The sequence below is a fragment of the Protopterus annectens genome, chromosome 11.part0 (assembly GCF_019279795.1).
Source record: "Protopterus annectens isolate FY-2018-M chromosome 11.part0, PAN1.0, whole genome shotgun sequence".
In the NCBI taxonomy this organism is placed as follows: domain Eukaryota; kingdom Metazoa; phylum Chordata; order Ceratodontiformes; family Protopteridae; genus Protopterus; species Protopterus annectens.
In genome coordinates, this window is record NC_056745.1 from 377944649 (window position 1) to 377964622 (window position 19974).

A 19974-nucleotide genomic window follows, 5' to 3' on the forward strand; every position below is an offset into this window, starting at 1 on the left:
AACATATGTTTTAAAAAAACTTTGTAATTATATTTAAAAATAAACCCGATTTTTACCCCTGAAATATAAAAAAAGAAAGGAAGTTTAAAAAAAAAGAAAAAGTTTTGGAAAACAGGGTTTTTGCTTTTTGGAAATTCAAAAAGAAATTTAAGAGAAAAAACCCAAAACCTTTAAAGTGGCTTTGGGAAAAAACTTAAATTTTTAAAAGAAAATGATTTAATTATTTTTGTATAAAAAAAGGACCTTTTTTTTTTAAATTACCAAGCAATTTTTAAATTAAATATAAAGTTTTTAAAAGTGAGGAACAAATGTTAAAAAACAAAAAAAAAACCCTTTAAATAGTTGAAAAAGGCTTGAATTAATTAGCTTAAACTTTTTAAAAAAAAAAGGATGGGGGAACTTAATTTAAAAAAAAGAAAATTTTGGGAAGTACAAAAGACAAATGGAAAGGAGCTATTTTTGTCCCAAAAACATGGTTTTAAGGGGGCCCCTTTTGGTAAAAAATACCCCAAAAAAAAAATAGAAAATTCACAAAAGGGTTAAAGAAGATTATGAAAATTTGTGAATTTTCCCCCTTTTATCAAAATTTAGAAAATAAAAATTGTATAAAATTTTGAATTACCTAAAGTTTTAATTTAAAATTTAAAACAAATTAAAATATTATTGTAAAAAGGGAAAGAATTTATTTATGTTGAAAAATTTTATTGTTTCATGAAAATTTTTTAAATCAACAGAGGAACGGGCCTTTTAAAAATGAGTTAAAAAATTCCATGTTTGATTATAGTATATAAATTTGAGAAATTTTCTAAAAATTTTTTCAAGGGGAAGACAAATTTTTTAAAGGACCCCAAAAACTTACTCAATCAGAAAAAAGCAATATCAAATAAAGAGTCCCCGAAAGAAAAGGGTTTTATTTTTATGTTAAGATACAAGTCTTTTTAGACATCAAACAGGCAAACAAAATGTTCCAAACAAATTCCCACCCCAAGGGGGCAAGGGTATTTAATAGAAAAAATTAAAAAGAACTTAATTTTTGAAAATACCTTTTGGCAAACATTGTTCAAAAATTACAAAATTTGAGAACATTTTGAATTTTATTAAAAATTGAAAAGTCATAACTAAAAAAATTTAGGAAATATACCATCATGAAAGATTTAGTTTTTCCCAAAATGTTTAGCCCCCTATTTAGTTTTATATTTAGCAGGTAAAAACTTTTTCCAAAACTCAATTGGGGTTGTTTTTGTGCTAGGGGCTGTTGCAAAAATTTTTTTCAAGTTTTGCAAAAAAAAGGGGTTCCCGTTTATCTTTCCCAGGGATCAATAAAAAAATGTTATTTTTGATATTTTAACTCAACCCTTTAGAATTTTTTGAATTTTTTTAACCCAAAAATTCAAGAAATGTCTTTACAATCATAATAAAAACTCATAAACAATGTGGGTTATTTACCCCTTTTTTTGACCAAAAATTCATTTAGAATTTTTAAACCAACTTTTTTAATGTTCCTTTTACAATAACCCTCCACCCCCATTTTAAAAAAAGAAAGGGGGGGTTTTAGAGGATTTTAAGAACGGATAAATGGGAAATTATAATTGTTTTTGAAGAATACACATTGGAAAAATTGTTGAATAAAACTTTTTAAAATTTTAAAAAAAACATAAGGGCCCCTCCCTTTTCTAATTTTTGACTTAAACATAGAAAGGAATCCAACTTAAAACCAATTTAATTTTAAAATAAATTTTTAAAAATTCGGGAAATTTGAAAATTGAGAAGGCCCTTTTATAACCAAGGATTTTTAAAATAAAACAAAAACAGATTAAAAAATTTAAAACCAGAACATTGTTAAAAATTAACCAATGTTTGTGGGAAATTTTAAAAGAGGGGGATAAATTTTAAATTTTTTTTCCCATTTTTCTGGGAAACAAAATTTCATTTGAAAATTTCCACAGGGAAGGAATAAGAAGATTTTTAAAAATCCCTAAAATTCACTTCCCTTTCATCGATTTGATTCAATATTTTAAGGCCTTTTTGGGGAAACAAGGAATTTTTTTGCCTTAAAAACTAAAATCCACATTTAAATTTCTTTTTCCCAGTATGAGTTATTTAGTTTTGGGTTTCTTTTTAAAAAATTCAACTTCCTAGAATTTAAGAAAAATTTTTTTCAATTAAACTACATTTTAATTTTTAAATAACAAATTTTTAAAAAAATGAAAGGCAGTTTTTTTATCACAGATGGGGTTTTTTCAAAATCTGGGAAAAATAAAATTTTATTTTTAATTTTGAATGTGATACCTTTTTAATGTTTTATTTTTAAAAAAATTTTTTGGATGTAAAAAAGAATTATGGGTTTTACTGTTTGAAAAGACTTTCCAGTTAAAATTTTTATAAAATTTTAAAAAAAAAGGAATTTTTCACCCCCAAAATTTTTTTAAGCCTTTTTTCAATTTTTTGAATTTCTTTTGTTTATTTGAACCTTGGAATTTCTCTAATTTGTTAAGACAAAGGCCCTTAAAATTAGTTTGGAAGCCCCCTTAAAAAAAATCCCAAAGGAAGAGGGTCAAATGCCAAATGAAAAAAAATGTAGGGTATTTGACCCAAAATACCCCTACTTAAAAACTCCCTACTTTTAAGCAGAACCCCCGGAAAAGGAACCAGGATTGGGTAATAGGTTACCCCAGGGATATTGGCCCGCGAAGGGGTCCCAAAATTATATTCATTTTTTTTCAAGAACGGATGCATTGTCCCAACTTTTTTTGAATTGTAAAAACATTCATAATTTATAATTTCCTTATTTTTATTTGGGGCTGGAGACCTTTGGTTTTTTTGGAAAGCCCCATCGTTTTATAGGGACTTGGGCTTACATCTCAAAATAATCTTGGTTGAACTTTTTTTACAAAAAATTGTCCTTTTTTTTTTTTTTTGTTTTTTTTTTTTTTGTTTTTTTTGTTTTCTTTTTTTTTTTTTTTTTTTTTTTTTTTTTTTTTTTTTTTTTTTTTTTTTTTTTTGTTTTTTTTTTTTATTTTTTTTTTACATTTCTGTTGGTGTGTACATGTATTATTGTACAATAAAGACTGATTTCTCCTTTAAGCCCATGGCTTGCCAGGATAGATTTTTGACCGTTTGTGACCAAACATTAGATGATGCGGGTATTGAAAATCGATGGATATGATATTTGCATGTGTGGAAATTACTTTCCCCTAGTTGCCTGTTTAGCAGCTGCACTTGCATGCCGACATGTTTGTACCCAAAATATTTTCAAATTATTTATATCGGCTCAAACCTTCAGTTATATTATTTGGCGTTTGGTAGAGGGGTTTATGATGCAGTGCTAAATCTGACCCTGTAACAGTTGTGAATTTCATTCCCACAGATTTCATCTTTGTTTGTCTTCTGTGTGACTGTGCAAGTCGCTTGACCAAATATTGCTGCTTACCCAGCTAAGAATTTTTTATTAATGATTTAGTAAAACATTCCCATTTTTACAGATAATGTTTTTAATCATCCTCAGGGAATATTAGAAAGTTATTTGTCTTTTTATTTAAATATTTTGTATTGTATGTTGTTTTATGTACTTTATCATTTATTTAAAATATTTTTATTTGTAGCTTGCTCTTAAAACTGAAGAGGCTGAGAATGCAAACAGCAAGCTAAGAAGAGAGGTTTGTGGTTTTTAATATTCATTTCAGTCTATTTGTTTATTATGAAATTTGGCATTTTATATTGAATGATTTTATCATTGTTTATTAGGTAGTTTAGTTTTTAGATAAAGAAGACTATGAACTACAAGTCCCTGAGACATTTGACAAGAAAATAAATGGCCTGCTTTTCCTCTCCTTTAAGTATAGTTATATAAAGTATTGAAACCTGCCTAGAATTAACATTATTGTTCTGTGGATCAAATGTTGTAGTGGCCCTTGATCTTGGAGCACACTTTCCATGGACATAGTACCTTAATGCAGTAGGAGATGATTTCGTATATCCAATATTTTTTAGGTTATAGTTTATTATCAGTGCATATTTTTGTTTACAAGTTTCGTAGCACTTCCTGTTCTTTTGGTTCATGACAAAATGTGTTGAACACTCTTTTTGGAAGTGACACCTTGCTGTTGGCTTCAGTGTACTTCTTTTTAAAGATTACTGCAGTGATTACCACTCTCTTTGTTTTCACAAAATAGCAGTTATGTGTTGTCTTTGAGTCATTCCAGTGTATTTTATAGCAGCGCATTCAGTTTTTAATAGACAGGTAAAGTTTCTCAGATAATGTACCTAAACCTAGTCAGCACTGATGACGTTGATAGATAAAGGCCTGACTGAAGTCCAGGCAGTCAGAGTTTGACTAGCAGCTAATGCACTGCATAGCACTGACAGGGAGTATAAGTATTCCACTGTTGAGGGAACAGAGTAGAAGAGACAGCTGCACACAATGCCACTTTTCTTTGGAGAAGGGACATTTGTGCAGAATTGCAGCCTGGGAGTAGACTTAGGCTCACTAAGCCACTAATGGAAGGTACTTTTCAAAGCATATATGCAGAAATGTGCACTTGCAAGGGGATGGCATTATCCAGTACTGCATTTATGTGATTCTCTTATTCTACAAGAAGTGGTGGTTAGGTCATTCAAAAAATAAATGCTGTCATTGCCAGGATGCAATTGAGAGTACACGGTACATTCATGGTTGCTTGAATGATGCTTCCCACCTTGGATAGTTCTTGCTTCAGCCTCAGGTGAAATCTCCAGGGCAGAAGAATGAATGAACTCTGTTTATTCGAGTGGAAGTCGTATGACTTACAGTCATTGGGTAAAAAAAATACAGGGAAAAAATTTATGACACCAGACTCAGTGGAAAGGATAAAGCCTATTTGCTGGGAACTGAAAATACTGTGTAAAATAGTCAAAGAATTTGTGCATTTGGTTGCACATTAGCAATAATAGAATAATGAAATCAGTAAAATTCTGATTTTTTTTCAAGTGTACATATATCTTTGAACTTGTTAGTTAGCCCTGTACAGTGGAGGATGTACTTCATCGGTATGATGAGGCTCAAAGTTGCCTTTTTTCATAGTAGATAAGCTTATGTATTCTAACTCCATGAATCCCTGATTCGGTTATACACACCATACTAAAGTTTATTCCATACTTTTTTTGCTAGTGTTAACCATTAGATCTGAAGTAGGAGATTCATTTGTCTGCAACCTGTGGGTTATGGATCCGATATCGGATCCGAACCGGCATGGTTTTCCAGCTATGGATCCGAGCTCTCAGCTCCTCCCCTCACCCATAATGCCCTGCTCTCCCTACATGACCTCAGATCTAGTTTGCCGCGCTGGTGACCAGATTGGTTTCTTAGAGCTCTACAGCTAAGTGTTTTATTCAGATATTTCTAGTGCTAAATTTAAAGTTTTTTCGACAGTTTTGTGTGAAAGTTTAGGTTTCCCTTTTTGTAGCTAAAGTTGTTTAGTTTATAACTTTTAGTTTCCCTCCCCTCGCTGGTGCGTAGTGTGTGTTTGGGCCTGTGTTTGTGTGCCTAGTTTGCTTTTACTTTTTTAGATTAGTTTAAGTAAAGCTACTGTTCTTAGGATGTCTGAACAACCTAAGGCTATTTTTTCGAAGTGCTCCGAGTGTGGCCATAAGCTTTCTCCTGCTGATGGCCACACTCGGTGCGTTCGATGCCTTGGGGTTGAACACCTCACTTCTGGATGTTCCATTTGTGCAGGGTTCAACCCCAGGGCATTGAAGGAGCGGAGGTCGGCTGGTCCTGGCGGGACTTTTGCCCCGGACTCGGCTCCGGCCACCGCTCCTTCGGGGTACCATGTTCACGGTTCCTCCTCTCCGGCTCCCCCTCCTGGGACTCAACCTCCCTGTAGTGGTTTGGAGGAGAGGGAAGCTAGAAAGAAGGACCGGAGGGAGAAGCACCATAAGCGGCGGGCCGAGACCTCTGTTTCGGCCCCGCCTGCCAAGCGGGCTTCTCCTCCGCCTCCTTGTCTGCTGGTTCTCCCTCCTTGGCTCCGGCCCTTGTGTGCTTTTCACCGGACCTGAGGAGGAGGAGACCCGATCTCCGTCGAGGCTATCCAGGAGGCACTCAAGGCCTACCTCGGTAGCCTCGTCGAGATCTACTTACAGTTTGTCTGATGCTGATCTGGACCGGATGATGAGAAGGTTCATCCAGGCCCAGATGCAGATGGGAGTGCTTGCCCCTCTGGGGCTCACCCTCTTTAAACCTATAGCTCCTTCTCCGACCCGCTACCCGGGTTCGGAGCAGTTGGAGCCGAGCAGCTTCGGAGCCGGGGGTGGGTCGGCGCCGATAGTACTCGGTACTTCGGATCCGACCCTGCCCTCGAGTGCTTCGGATCCGACCTCTCGGAGCCTGGATCCGGGGGGATCAGTGCTACTTCGGCGCCGTCCGTGTCGGAGCGCACTGCCCCCTCAGATCCGAGTGCTTCGGTGCCGGCTACGATCCACTCTTCGAATCCTAGGGGGAGCCGATTATCAGATCCTTTGGTCGAGGTCGGCTCCCCCTCGGCTTTTGATGTAGTGGAGAGGGCCCTGTTGAGGGTTTCCGGACCCCCGGCACTTGCTTCGGCTCCGTCCCGCGCTCCATCTGCACTGGGCCAGGCTTCCACCATCCGGCCATTGGGACAGCCCGCTCCTTTGCCCCAAGTTGTTCCTTTGGAACAGGTCACTGTTTGCGAGGAGTCCTCTGACAGCCCCCCGGAGGATGCCCCCCGCAAGCATACGTGCAAGAGGAGGCACATAGACTCCCCTGAGTCTCTCACTGAAGACACGGACTTGGAGGAAGGGGAAGGCTCCCCAAGATCACCCCCCGAGGATGTCTCCTTTAGAGACATCATGGAAATGCTTCGCATAAGGGGGGGGTGGTCTGCCCCCAAGTCTTCCTTGGATGAGTCCGTGTCCTTGGAGCCATTTGAAGTGGGCCCGTCTACCTCTTGGGTGTCCCCTCCTGCCGACCCCCTGGTGGACCTGATTACCACCAGGGCGTGGAAGGAACCGGACACTGTGGAGCCAATTCCAAAAAGGCCTGACCTTATACTTAGTCCCCCGGCTGACCGTGCCCATTGGAGTAAGGGGCCTCCGGTAGATGCCATGTTGACGGCGGCAGCCACCAAGAGGGAACTTGCTCAGGAGAGTCCCTCAGTCCATCCCCCGAGCAAGGAGTCTCGGATGATGGACCGCTTGGGGAAGCGGATGTTTAGTTCAGTGACCTTTTCAGTAAGGGCGCTGAACTACCTGGCACATGTGATTAGGATGCAGCGCGATCTTGTTAAGGAATACGCTGCATCCCCCCCAGAGTCCATGTCGGAGGAGGACAAATTGTTGCACTCCACCCGTATGGCCACTCTCAGGTCCGTGACTAATACCTTTATGCGGTTACTGTCCCATGCTACAGAAGGTGCCGCTAGAGCCGCAGGGGCAGGCCTAGTTACTAGACGTCAGGCCTGGCTCCGTCATTGCGATTTCACGGAGCCCTTCAAGGCGTCTTTTGCGAACGCTCCCTTCGATGGTTCTGCCCTTTTTGGCAAAACTGTTCGTGATACCTTGACCCAGAGCGAAAAGGACGGGAAGACGCTGTCTGCCGTCGGAATCCACTTCTCTGTGCCCCAGAGGCCCTATTCTAGGAACCAAAAGGGCCAGAAGAAGATGTGGTTCCGGAAGTAGCAGCAATCCCAACCTGCTCCGGACAACCAGTCCTTCCGTGGCAGAGGAGGACAGGGAGGACGCTGCCCCAGGGGCAGAGGGGCTCCCAGGAACTTCGGGTCCAGAGAACCCTTCTCTGAATGGCCCGCACAGCAGCCCTGAAGGGTTGCCCGGCTGCTCCACTCTGGAGGCAGTCGGGGGACGTTTTTCGGAGCACCTAGCTGCGTGGGAGTCCATAACATCAGACCGCTGGGTCCTCCGAATCATATCCAGAGGATACCGTATACCATTTCACCACATGCCAAAATTGAAGTCCCTCCCCGACGTTCCACCCGGTCAGTGGGAGGCTGCTTTGGCAGAAATTGGCCATCTGCTAAAGAAAAGAGCCATCCAGCCCGTCCCCCCAGACCAGATCGGATCAGGGTTCTACTCGAGGTTCTTTTTAGTGCCAAAAAAGACGGGGGATCCAAGACCAATTTTAGACCTTTCACTCTTGAACCTGGCAGTTCCCAAGGAGAAGTTCCAAATGGTTATGTTGCAGTCTATTCTCCCCCTTCTGGGAGAAAATCACTGGATGTGCTCCATAGACCTCAAGGATGCATACTACCATATACTAATGGACAGGCGCTCCAGGAGGTTTCTCCGCTTCCGGCTGGGAGCCAGTCACTACCAATTCTGGGTCCTTCCCTTTGGTCTCACCACAGCCCCCAGGGTGTTCACCAAGGTATTAGCAGTGGTAGCAGCCCACCTGAGGCTTCAGGGGGTGCAGGTCTTCCCTTACCTGGATGACTGGCTTCTCACCGCTCCAACAAGGCATCTACTGTTATTGGCGTGAGATTCCTTTCTCCATCTAGCTCCACATCTGGGCATCACAATAAATACAGAAAAATCCAACCTAGCATCCACGCAGTTCATAGATTTTATAGGTGCCAGGTTAGACACAAGACGGTTAAGAGCTTTCCTCACTGCAGACAGAATTCAGAATCTGCAGCTCCAGGTGCGGGCCATTCTCCACTACAGCTCATTTCCGGCGGAGTTGGTCCTGAGGGCTCTAGGGTCCATGGCAGCAGCGATAGCTCTTCTTCCTCTCGCCAGGTTCAATGTGCGCATCCTTCAATGGACACTCCTAGTTCAGTGGTCGTATCTTGCTCTTCCGATGCATCATCCCATTGCGATCAGCAAGGCTTGCAAGCGGTCCCTCCTGTGGTGGCTCCACTCTCCAGATCTCCACGGAGGCCGCCCCTTTTGTGCTTCTCCCCCTCTCGCCACGGTGACCACAGACGCCTCCCGCCTCAGGTGGGGGGGGCATTTTGCAGGCCGGACGGTCCAAGGCACGTGGAACGATTCAGAGACCTTACTGCATATCAACTTTCTAGAGATGAGAGCAGTGCTCTTAGCGTTGCAAGCACTTCAGGCCTTTCTTCCCTTGGGAACTATTGCGATTCAGTTGGACAACATGTCTGTCGTCTGGTATATCAACAAACAGGGAGGAACCAGGTCTTACCCTCTTTGTCGAGAAGCCATGAGAGTGTGGGAATGGGCAATCTCCACCAACCGCTTTTTCATAGCAGCGCATATTCCGGGTCGGTCCAACATCCTTGTGGACAAACTCAGTCGCACCATTCTCTCCCCTTACGAGTGGTCTCTCAATGCTCAGGTAGCGAAACGCATCTTTGCACGGTGGGGAACTCCTTGTTGCGATCTTTTTGCGTCTCCCTCAAACACCAAGTGCGACAGTTTTTTCACTCTAATACCTCCTCCCGGAGATACCCCAAGAGACGCTCTGGTGCATGCTTGGCCACCCGGTCTTCTTTATGCTTACCCCCCTTTGCCTCTGATGCTCCAAGTTCTTCAGAAAGCCTCTCGGTTGGGGTGCAGAATGATTCTCATTGCCCCATTTTGGCCTCGACAGATCTGGTTCCCTTTCCTAAGGTCTCACTCAGTGAATCCTCTTTGGATTCTAGATCCCATTCCTGATCTGATATCTCACCCATCCCACCTATCAACCCCGAATCTGGACAACCTGAAGCTGACTGCTTGGCTGCTCCAGTTCCACTCCTGATCAGGACTCCCGGTATTTCATCTCCAGTTAAGGCCATCCTGGTGGCGGCTCATAAACCATCTACCAGGAAAGTTTACCGCAGTAAGTGGAAGCGATTCTCCATTTGGGCGGAACGGCAAGGTCTAGACCCCTTCACAGTTCCCCTTCCTCTGGTACTTGACTTTCTAACCACTCTTTTTAATGATGGTGCCAGCAGTTCCACGGTCAAAGTGCAACTTGCGGCAATTTCTCACTATCATATTGGTCAAGACTCCAGCCCACTGATGTCTGCCAAATTGTGTAAGATTTTCTTAAAAGGTACTTTTCTCCTCAGACCCCCTGTAAAGCAAGTGGTTCCTCCTTGGGACCTTTCTCTGGTCCTGCAGGCCTTGACCGCTCCCCCTTTAGAACCTGCGGCTACGGTAGATCTGAAATTTTTATCTTTCAAGACGGCCTTTTTAGTAGCCATTACCTCGGCCAAGAGAGTTTCAGAACTTCAAGCCTTATCCGTCAAGCCTCCCTACTTGGTCTTTCATCCGGACCGTGTATACCTCAGGACCAACCCGTCCTTTCTTCCTAAGGTAGCTTCTGAAGCAAATATTAATCAATCCATTAACCTCCCTGTTTTCTTTCCTAAATACCAAAACAAAGGTGAATACAAGCTACATTCCTTAGATGTTCACAGGCAACTTAGATTTTACCTGAACAGGACAGCTGGTCATAGGCAATCTGACGAGTTGTTTATTTCCTTTGCTAAATTCAATTTGGGTAAACCAATTTCCAAAGTCTCCTTATCACGCTGGATTTCGCAGTGCATCTTATTGGCTTATCAAGCTTCTGGAAGGCCCGCACCGGAGGGAGTACATGCCCATTCAACCCGGTCAGTTTCTACTTCAGCAGCCTTTAAAGCTAGGATTCCTCTGGATGATATTTGTTCAGCAGCCACTTGGGCTTCATCTCATACCTTTATCTCCCACTACAAGTTGGATATTACATCTAGAGGTAGAGCATCCTTTGGCTCCGCGGTGCTCGAATATCCTTCCATGATGGCCGCCCAAGATTCAGGTAGCTGGGGACTCTGTCCCACAGGTTGCAGACAAATGAATCTCCTACTTCAGATTTAGAAGTTATGTACTCACCATAATGTTCCATCTGAGTAGGTGTATTCATTTGTCTGCAACCATCCCGCCCTCCTATCCCCCTGGCCTTGTCAGTTTCCTGCATATTATGTGTTACCCTTTTTAGGGTATTTCTATTGTTGGCAAACTCGATCTGAGGTCATGTAGGGAGAGCAAGGCATTATGGGTGAGGGGAGGAGCTGAGAGCTCGGATCCATAGCTGGAAAACCATGCCGGTTCAGATCCGATATCGGATCCATAACCCACAGGTTGCAGACAAATGAATACACCTACTCAGATGGAACGTTATGGTGAGTACATAACTTCTAATTCCTATTTTTTCTTTTAACTGCTTGGATATTGCCTTTTTATTTTAATAGTAATTTTTTAGAGAACGATCTGATCTTAATTTCAAATTTAGGAATTTGAAGGCTTTTATTTACATTCTTTTTGTTTTTCTAAGCTTTTTCTGTGCTTAGAGATGTTAGAAACGCATTGTGAGTTTTGACACCAGCGTATTTTGACTGTTAGGGTTAGCTTGTTGTATTGTCTTAAATTTTATAACCTTATTCCTATTACAGTCCCACAGACTGAGGAAAAATATGAATCCTTTTCTAATTTAGTTTATTGAAAGTTGTTTTTTTCTTATCTGTATTTATCCATTTGGTGTTCCATATATAATTCCATTCAGATGAGGAAGTGTTCTTTCTTTTTTCTTGTTCCTAATTTGGTAGTTTTGATCCAGGTATTTAAACCCCTGAGTCCCATACTTTGTTGGAGTCTGCATTTAGCTTCTTTTTTGATGTGGTATGGAGAATCTCTAGTTCTAAATTATACCAGATAGGTCTAGGTTAGAGTCTTGTTCTAATGTATTGCAACCCCCCAGATGCAGTGGTACATTGCCATATATTTGATAATCCTAATCCCTCTGCCTTAATAGGTATGTAAAGTTTATTTCTGCTTTTTCAGTTATGCATTCCTTTCCTCATGAAGTTTGCTGTATGTTTTTTGTATTTATTAATGTATAAGGAGAAAATCGGATGCAGTAGATTCCTAATTTAAAAAATATTTTTGGTAGAGTCATTATTTTGTTTAGTTAGGCCCATGCTGGACAACCTCACTTGCTCTTCCTCACCAGATTGTCTTCTGCTTTTCTGCACGTGTCCAAACCACCTTAATCTGTTCTCTCTGATCTTTTCTGCAATTGGAGCTACTTTGGCTTCTGCTCTTGTGTCCTTATTTCTTCATCTGTCCCACAGTGTGCATCCTACCATCCTTCTTAGGCACTTCATTTCTGTCATCTCTAGCTTCTTCAACTGTTCTACCTTTACTGGCCAGGTTTCTGTACCATAGAGTTGTACTCACCACTGTCTTGTACACCTTACTTTTCAGTTTCTTTGGCATCCTTCTGTCATAGATGACACCTTACACTCGATGCCAGTTGGCTACAGCCCCTCTGATTCTAGCTTTGACTTCTTCATTCAGACTTCCCTTCTCCTCAACCAACCCTCCCAGATACATGATGCTGTTTTCCTGTTCCACTATCTTCCACTTCTTCTATCTCTATTCTCAGCTTCTTCTGAGTTCCTCAGTTTGCTGCCATTACCACTGTCTTCTGTGGTCACTTTCATCCCAATGTGTCTTCAATTTTGCATTACATTCTCCTGCCCTTTGCTGAAGTTCTAGCTCAGAGTCTGCCTGTAATGCTACATCGTCTGTATAGAGCAACTTTGTTGATTTACCCCCTCCGATCTGTTTGGTAATGCAGTCCATCATCAGTATGAACAGCAGTGGGCTCAGAGCTGAATGCTGGTGTACACCCACTCCCACTGGGAACCCCTCTGTGAGGCTGAACATTGTTTGTATTTGAGTCCTTTGGTCCTTGTACATAGCCTGCACTGATTCTGCCAAAGTGTCTGGGACTTCAAAACACCATAGTACCACCCAGCTTTCTTGGGACCTTGTCATATGCTTTCTCCAAGTCTAGGAATGCCCAGTTGGACTCTCTCCTCATCTCTATCTTCTTCTCAAGTATCTGTCTCCCTGCAAACATTGGGTCAATTGTACTGCATCCTGATCTGAATCCAAATTGCTCATTTCCCATCTTACATTCTACTGCTGTGTGTATCATTTTTCAGTCACCCTCTCCAGAACTTTCATGCAGTGTGATAGGAGTTTGATGCCTCTCTACCGCCCATAGCTGTGGCTGTTCCCTTTGTTCTTGTACTCTGGGATGAGTATGCTTATTTTCCATTTATCTGGGATATCCCTTTCTATCCACACTGCTGTTAGTACCCTCAGGAGCCATTTCTCCCCTATCTCACCCAGCATCTTTATCATATCTGCTGTGACCTGATATGAGCCTGTTGCTTTCTCTGACTTCATTTTCCTTAGTGCTATTTTTACTTCTTCTGTGGTGGGCTCCTCTTCTTCTCTCATCGTAGGCTGTTTCTGGGGAAGTACAGCTTCTGTGTGGTTTTCTTCATTCAGAAGCTGCTTGAGGTACTCCTTTAATCTGCCTTTGATGTCCTGTGGTCTGGTGAGCAGGTTGTTGCTGCCGTCCCTTATGAAGGGTGTCTGACTGTCTTCTTTAGCTTTCTGTCTTCACCTTGCAACCTGATATAGTTTCTTTGTGCCACTTACTGAGTCACTTTCCAGAAGATGGTAGAGTGCCTATGATGCCATATTTTTTGCTATTGCAACTTCTTTCTTAGCCAACCAGTAGTTCTTCCTAGCCTAGTCAGTCTTTTCTATCTTTCACTTCTTCCTGCACTCCTTTTTTTGATGATTTCCTGGACTTCTGCATTCCACCACCAGCTTTCCTTATGTACCTTATTTCCATACCTGGCTCAGTGACATATCTTTTCTTCCTCTTTTCTTATTGTTTCCCAAACATCTATTTATTTCTGTAAAATTTTATCTTTCCCTTTCCTAAAAATGCCATGTCCAGTTTTTAGTTCCTTTACAATTTCCAGAACACAATTTACATTGGAAATAGGTTTTGATTTCCATTTTCTAGTGGTTGTTTTTTTTTTTGTTATCCAGTAACTCTAAGGTCTTACTATGTCTAGGAAATTTAGTTCTTATATATAGACTAGCTGTCTGCAGGTGCAAGCAATTAGTCTTGAGAGTTCTGAGCATTCTTTGCTGAGGGAAATGCAAAATTTAAAGGTACAGTGGCATATAGTCCAGAAAAAAAATAAAACTGGAAATGATGGGAAGAGAATAAGAGCAGCTTCCACAGTAGCCAGAATACTTTAATGCATTTAATACAACCATGTAGAATTTAGTTTTATTTAAATATAGCCAGTGCCCTTTTTTCCTTAAGTTTAAAGGTTAATGTTTTCTAAAAGCATACAAGCTGCTTTTCATGTCTGGAAGTGGAACAGAAATATGAAGTTAACAAGACAACAGTCAGTTTGAGAACACAGGCTATAACACGAGCTTTAGAGTTGGTAAGCTTAATTTTAAGTTAGGTAATGCTTATACGCGAGCTCTCAGTTTGGGGCAGTTGTTCCTATCTGGAGGGTTAAACTTAATATTTTTGCATGTTTGTTCTAAGTTAATAGGGGATGGGGAGTTCTGAAAATGTATTTCATTTTTATTTGAGGTTTTTCATTAAAACAAAAAGTCTTGAAAAATATGAGATAGGTTCAAGTGCAGATGAAGAAAACAGCTGTATAAAACCCTGCCAAATAGTGTGTGCATGTAAAACAAAAGTTGAAAGTACACAGTCAAAAACTGTCATGTATATTAGGTGGTAACAATAGTTTTTTTATCATTAGGGATATGCTGTCCATATTATCTTGCAGGTGTAGATAAAAAGGAAATTGATTTATATTAAGAAATGAAGAGTGCAAATAGCAACACTGCAGGAAATGCATTTGGAAAGAAATGAGCATGTGAATTTGACAAATAAAATATTTCAGGGTGGAAATTCAGCAGAATATCCGGGACAAATGAATATGGGATAATAATATTGATTGCTAGAGGGGGCTCCAATAGTGATAGAAGAGAGAAAAAAAGACAATAATGTTTGAAAAATATTTGGAATGGAAGGAGTAAATTCACTAGTAGAATTTCACAAGAACCAAGTGCATTTGATTGGAAGCTTTGAGACCTATCCAGTAATTGTTTCACATCATGCACTGATGAAAACTACTATAAAATGCAGGGTAATGAAGTAAAAAAGTGAGTCATTGACACTTTCCCGCCTACCTGTTAAAAAGAGAAGAATTTGGGGAATGGGTAGTAGAAGTTATTCAAGAGTTATTGGAAAAGTCAGTAATTTCTTAAGAAGTGATATTTGCTAAGTGGGATAAAATGAAAATGGAGCTTGAAAATGGAGTAGAAATAAATGTTCCTGTGAATACTTGGAAGTTAGGAAGAAAGTGGTAATGATCTGGAAGATTTTATTTAATAGCATCTTATAGAGGGGAAACACTAACATCTTGGAAGAAAGTTGTGCTGGCTGTATTACCTAGAGATGGTAAAGACCCATTAAACCCAGCTTCATATAGATCCATTTCAATTTTAAACCATGATTTTAAAGTGTTTATAATTATGCTAGCTAAAAGAATGGCAAAGATGTAGCCAAACGTGATAGATTTAGGTCATTGTAGTTTTTTGGAGGGGAGGCAAATATTTGATAATATTAATAAAGCAATGATGATCCAGAGGGAAGCAGAATATTTGGAGCAAATAACTACAGAGGAAAAGGTAACTGAGTGGGATATGGCCAAGAAGACATTTAGACTGCAGGCTAGAGATTGTCTTCCCTACCAATGATTGATACAGAGTGAAGGCAAAGAGAAAGGGACAGAGAATTCTTAAGTGAAAGAGATGCTCAGGTTGAGTTTTTAATTCAGTCTGTAACAGAAGCTGCTTTTAAAAATGGATAATTAGTAGGGCATATAAAATATTGTATGATAACTGTTAAAAGCAATCAGAAGAGGTGAGAAAAAAATTGAGAAGTGAAATTGGAAAAGCAGTTTACAAGGGAACAATGGCATGCCTTATGTATGCCTCCCAAGTATGCAAAAAAGTTCAGAAGGTTTATGATTTGTGCTTGGAAGTGTTTGCATAGGTATTCTTATATCCCAGGCAGACTTCAAAGAATGTTTCCTCATGTAGATAACAAATGTTGGAGATGTTCTTCGTGTTTCACTGTTGCAGTCATTACATTTGGGTAATCTGCAGGCAGGTTGCCCTCAGTTGGCCTGAATTCCAAAGTCTTGGGTCCTGCGTTAGTTGCTGTCTTCTCTTCCATGACATCAGGTCGTCAGGGGTATAAAACATGCAGCCGATGCCATTTTCTTTAGTCTTTCTTGCCGCGCGGTGCCCGAAGCAGAAGCATTTCGCAAGTGCCGGTCGACCGACTACTGAAATATTCACGTTTGAGTTTCAGAACCAAAGTCTTCAATAAAGCTAAGTACCCTGTTGGGGAAACTTTTTTCTTGCTTTTTACTAATGTCAGAAAAAGTTAATAATTTTATTACTTATGGGAAGCAAATACCTCATAAGGATTTCCATTTATACTGTATTCCTTGCCTAGGCCCTGATCACAACGTGCCTGGCTGTTGGTTTTGTGCTAGATTTAACCAACGCACTATTAAGCGTCGGTATATTTTTGCATCTAAGTATTTTGGAAACAGATTTAACTACCCAGAGATGTCATCGGATAGCAATCCGACTACCGGAGTACATAAAAAATGCAATGAAAAGGACAGAGAAAGGCAGTCGAGATCCAAAACTGACGACAAAGCTTCTCCTAAGCCAGCCGCCGTTTCACCAGTACTCAGTGAGGCACTTTCGCAGCCCCTGATACCTGCTACCTTCGAGTCGCAGGCCTCTACCGACACCCATGTGGAGTCCAGCATGCCGCAAGATACTCAAGGTATTGGACCGATGGATGTATCTCCCTCAGATGGGTCCGGAGCAGCTAAGCAGGCACCGGCTTCTGAGGGTGTATTCAGACCCCAACATTTTTACATCAAACCGATGAAAGCTGCAAAACCAAAGGCAAAGACACCTTCAAAACTGAAAAAAAAACGACGTCTGAGCCACGTGCACAGGCCTCTATGCCTAAAAAACAAATGATCAAAATGTCTGAAGACCTTTTTACCTTGATCAGGGGTACCCATCCCCCTCCAGATAAGAGGCCTAGCCAGGCAAGACACTAACTATGAATCTTCAGATTAGGTTTCTATTTCTTCTGATTCCTCTTCTGATCAAGAATTATCTTTACCTCCCTATGAGGATTCTGATGCTGAGGAGTCTATTCCATCTGCATCTCCTCCTGAGGATTATTCATTTGGAGAAACCTTGCATACTTTGAGGGAGCATTTTCACTGGGAGAGTCAAGACTTCTCAGAATCAAAAAAGAGGCTCAGGGATTTCCTCCTCCTCCCTCAGCACAAGCCTTTAGCCATTCTCCGTGTTAGACATTGTGGATGATGTTTTTTCGGAGTCAAGCCTGACCCCTGACTCTTTACCTCCGGCTCCCAGTAAGCCTGACAGACTCTCATAAGTTTTTATTTAGAAACCCTGCTGCTGATCCTGAAACTATTTCCTAGGGAGTTAAGGCCTCAACAGCAAAATACCCTACCCCCTCCGACAGAGATTCCAGGGCGCTGGACAGATAGGGAAAAAAAGGCTTATATATCTGCAACCTTGGCAATCAGGGCCTTAAACTGCCAATATCATATGCTTAAGTACCAACAATATGTTATGGGATTGCTGAAACAGAAAATGATGTTGATTTCAGAATGTGCAGAAAATAAGGAATTGCAGGAATTATTGCATGCAGCTGAACAAGTTGGAAAGCATACTTTGCAATGTGGTTTTGATTCTTTAGAGGCCTCCTGCAGGGCCGCAGTAACTGGATCTGTGATTAGGAGGCATGCCTGGTTAAAGGAACAAAATTTGCCTAATCATGTTAAAGCTAAATTACTAGATGCACCTTTACAGCATGATTCTCTGTTTAGTATTAAGGCAGAAGAGGTTTTAAAGAAAATGGAAGACAAAGCTAAGTCTGTGCAAACTGTCAAAGATTTCTTACCAGTGCAGCCACCTAGATTCAGTAGACACTGGCCTACAAAAAATTGGTCCTTTCCTGTGTCAGGCAGAGCTCAAAGGGGCAAATCCAGACGCCCTAAGGGTTCCAGGTACCAGGCTCAAGACTCATACAGGTCAAAGCAATGGGGCACATCCACCTCCAAATCTGGAGGAGATAAAGCGCAAAACTACAGAAAGCAATCCCAATAACTTCCCTCTGCCTACACCAAGCACTTATCTTTTGGCAGCACCTATAGGGGGAAAATTAGCACTTTTTGCTCAAAACTGGCAGTTAATAACCCAGGACAAATGGGTACTGAACATCGTATCACAGGGATACAGATTCCATTTCCACACTCTGCCAATGACAAATGGTTGACCAGACCTGCCAAAAAACCAATGGGCAGAGGCACAGAAACAGGTTACGTCCCTCATGGATATGGGGGCCATTCAGATAGTACCACAACAGGAAAAAGTACAAAGTTTTTACTCAAGACTGTTCTTGGTACCCAGAAAGGACAAGGCCTGGCGGCCAATACTGGATTTATCAATTTTGAACACATACCTGGAAATTCCAGGAATTTGAGGAACAGATGAAAATTGACATCAGATAAACTGTGTTGTCCATTTTCATTCTTCCTCAATTCCCCACCTTCCACCCACCTCCATTTCTCACAAATGATTTGGAATGAGAACTTTAAGGACGCCAAGAAGACCATATGCCCCTTGTGTTTAACTCCAGTTATGGCAATTCCTTTATAGTTTCTCTCTCTCTTTCTCTTTCAAGCTGTAAGAAGGATCTGAGGGAAGTTAGTCGTGGTGCATTGTGGATAGGAAAGGAGTTTGAGTGTATTGGTCTCCAGGAGCTGTAGTAATGTTCTAGTTGGATCCGAATTTCGAATCTGAACCCATACTTTGAGGAAGAATGAAAATGGATAACACAGATGGAAAAATATTAATATGATATTTTTCCCCTGAAAATGTCTGCTAGACTATGCCTTAAGTCATAATTTAATAAAGGTGTTAAAAATGTTCTGAAAAGTAAAGATTATTTCTGTAGGCTGTATTTTCAGTTTAGTCTCTTTTGTCTGCAAGTTTTCTTGATGAAATTTGCATCCCATTGGGGATCCTAGTGTATTGTTTGCTTACTGTTTGTTGCTCTTGCAGTTCTTGCTGATCTGTTATAGTATCTTGAAGTTTTATCTGCACAACCTGGTCTCTGATTTCAAAACTGTCATCCCCTTAATATGTTGAAAGGCTGTAGCAGTTGCTTGTAACAAAATTCAGTAGTAGTAGTATGATTGGCTTTTTAGCTTTCTGCAAGTTTTTTCTTAGGGTCCTCCGTCATTGTGATAGTGGAGATTTCCTGAAGTGATTTCTAGTTCAATGTGGTCCAGAAGCAATATTTTTCCATGTCAAATTATGTCTGCTCCTTTCCTAAAGGTTAGGGCATACAGTTGACGGTGATGTCCTTCCATTTCACTGTTGCATTATTCATTATGATAGGAATCCCCTGCTAAGGGTGGCCCCGTGTCCAGGCAGTATACCAAAGTCTTTAGTTGATTTAAGACATGTCTTACATCACATGTATGCTTGTCATGTAGCATAGGGCTTAAAGGTAATGCCCAGAAGTACCATCGTCAGAACTTATTTGCTGCCAGTCTGAGTGCCATCTCTTGATTGACTGTCTGAATACCTGTTCTGTTGCTGGTTCATCAGACATTTCAGATAAGTGCCCCGCTTTGTTTTTTGCGTCTTTTCCTTTTTTGGTTTTGTTGCTTGTGGGATTTCATGTCATCCAAGAAGGGTAAATGCCAGTGTGGAGGACAGATTCCCCATAAAGACCATCATGAGCAGTGCTTGTTTTGTCTCTGCACTTCCCACAACTATGCTTCCTGATCAGTTTGTCAGGCCTTTGTTCTCAAGACCCTTCATAGTCAGCTAGCTTGTCTTTCTTTGTATTTGGAGAATCAACATCTTAAGCTGTTAGCTAAAGTCACAATGAAAAGAACTTCCCACACCAAGGTGCAGCTGTCTGTAAAGAAGTCCAAGAAATCTAGACTGGATTCTTCTGCTGTACAGTCTCTGCTAGACGTCTCTCCCAAGGTG

General features: G+C 41.0%; 1 protein-coding gene across 1 annotated transcript in view; it reads left to right on the forward strand.

Annotated features, from left to right (window-relative positions):
* The window catches only part of CEP290 (centrosomal protein 290), a 3346332-nt gene that overhangs the window by 364426 nt on the left and 2961932 nt on the right, over positions 1-19974 (forward strand). The window contains exon 7 of the mRNA XM_044087863.1: positions 3603-3656. Within this exon, the coding sequence (XP_043943798.1) occupies positions 3603-3656 (54 nt within the window). The remainder of the gene's footprint in view (positions 1-3602; positions 3657-19974) is intronic.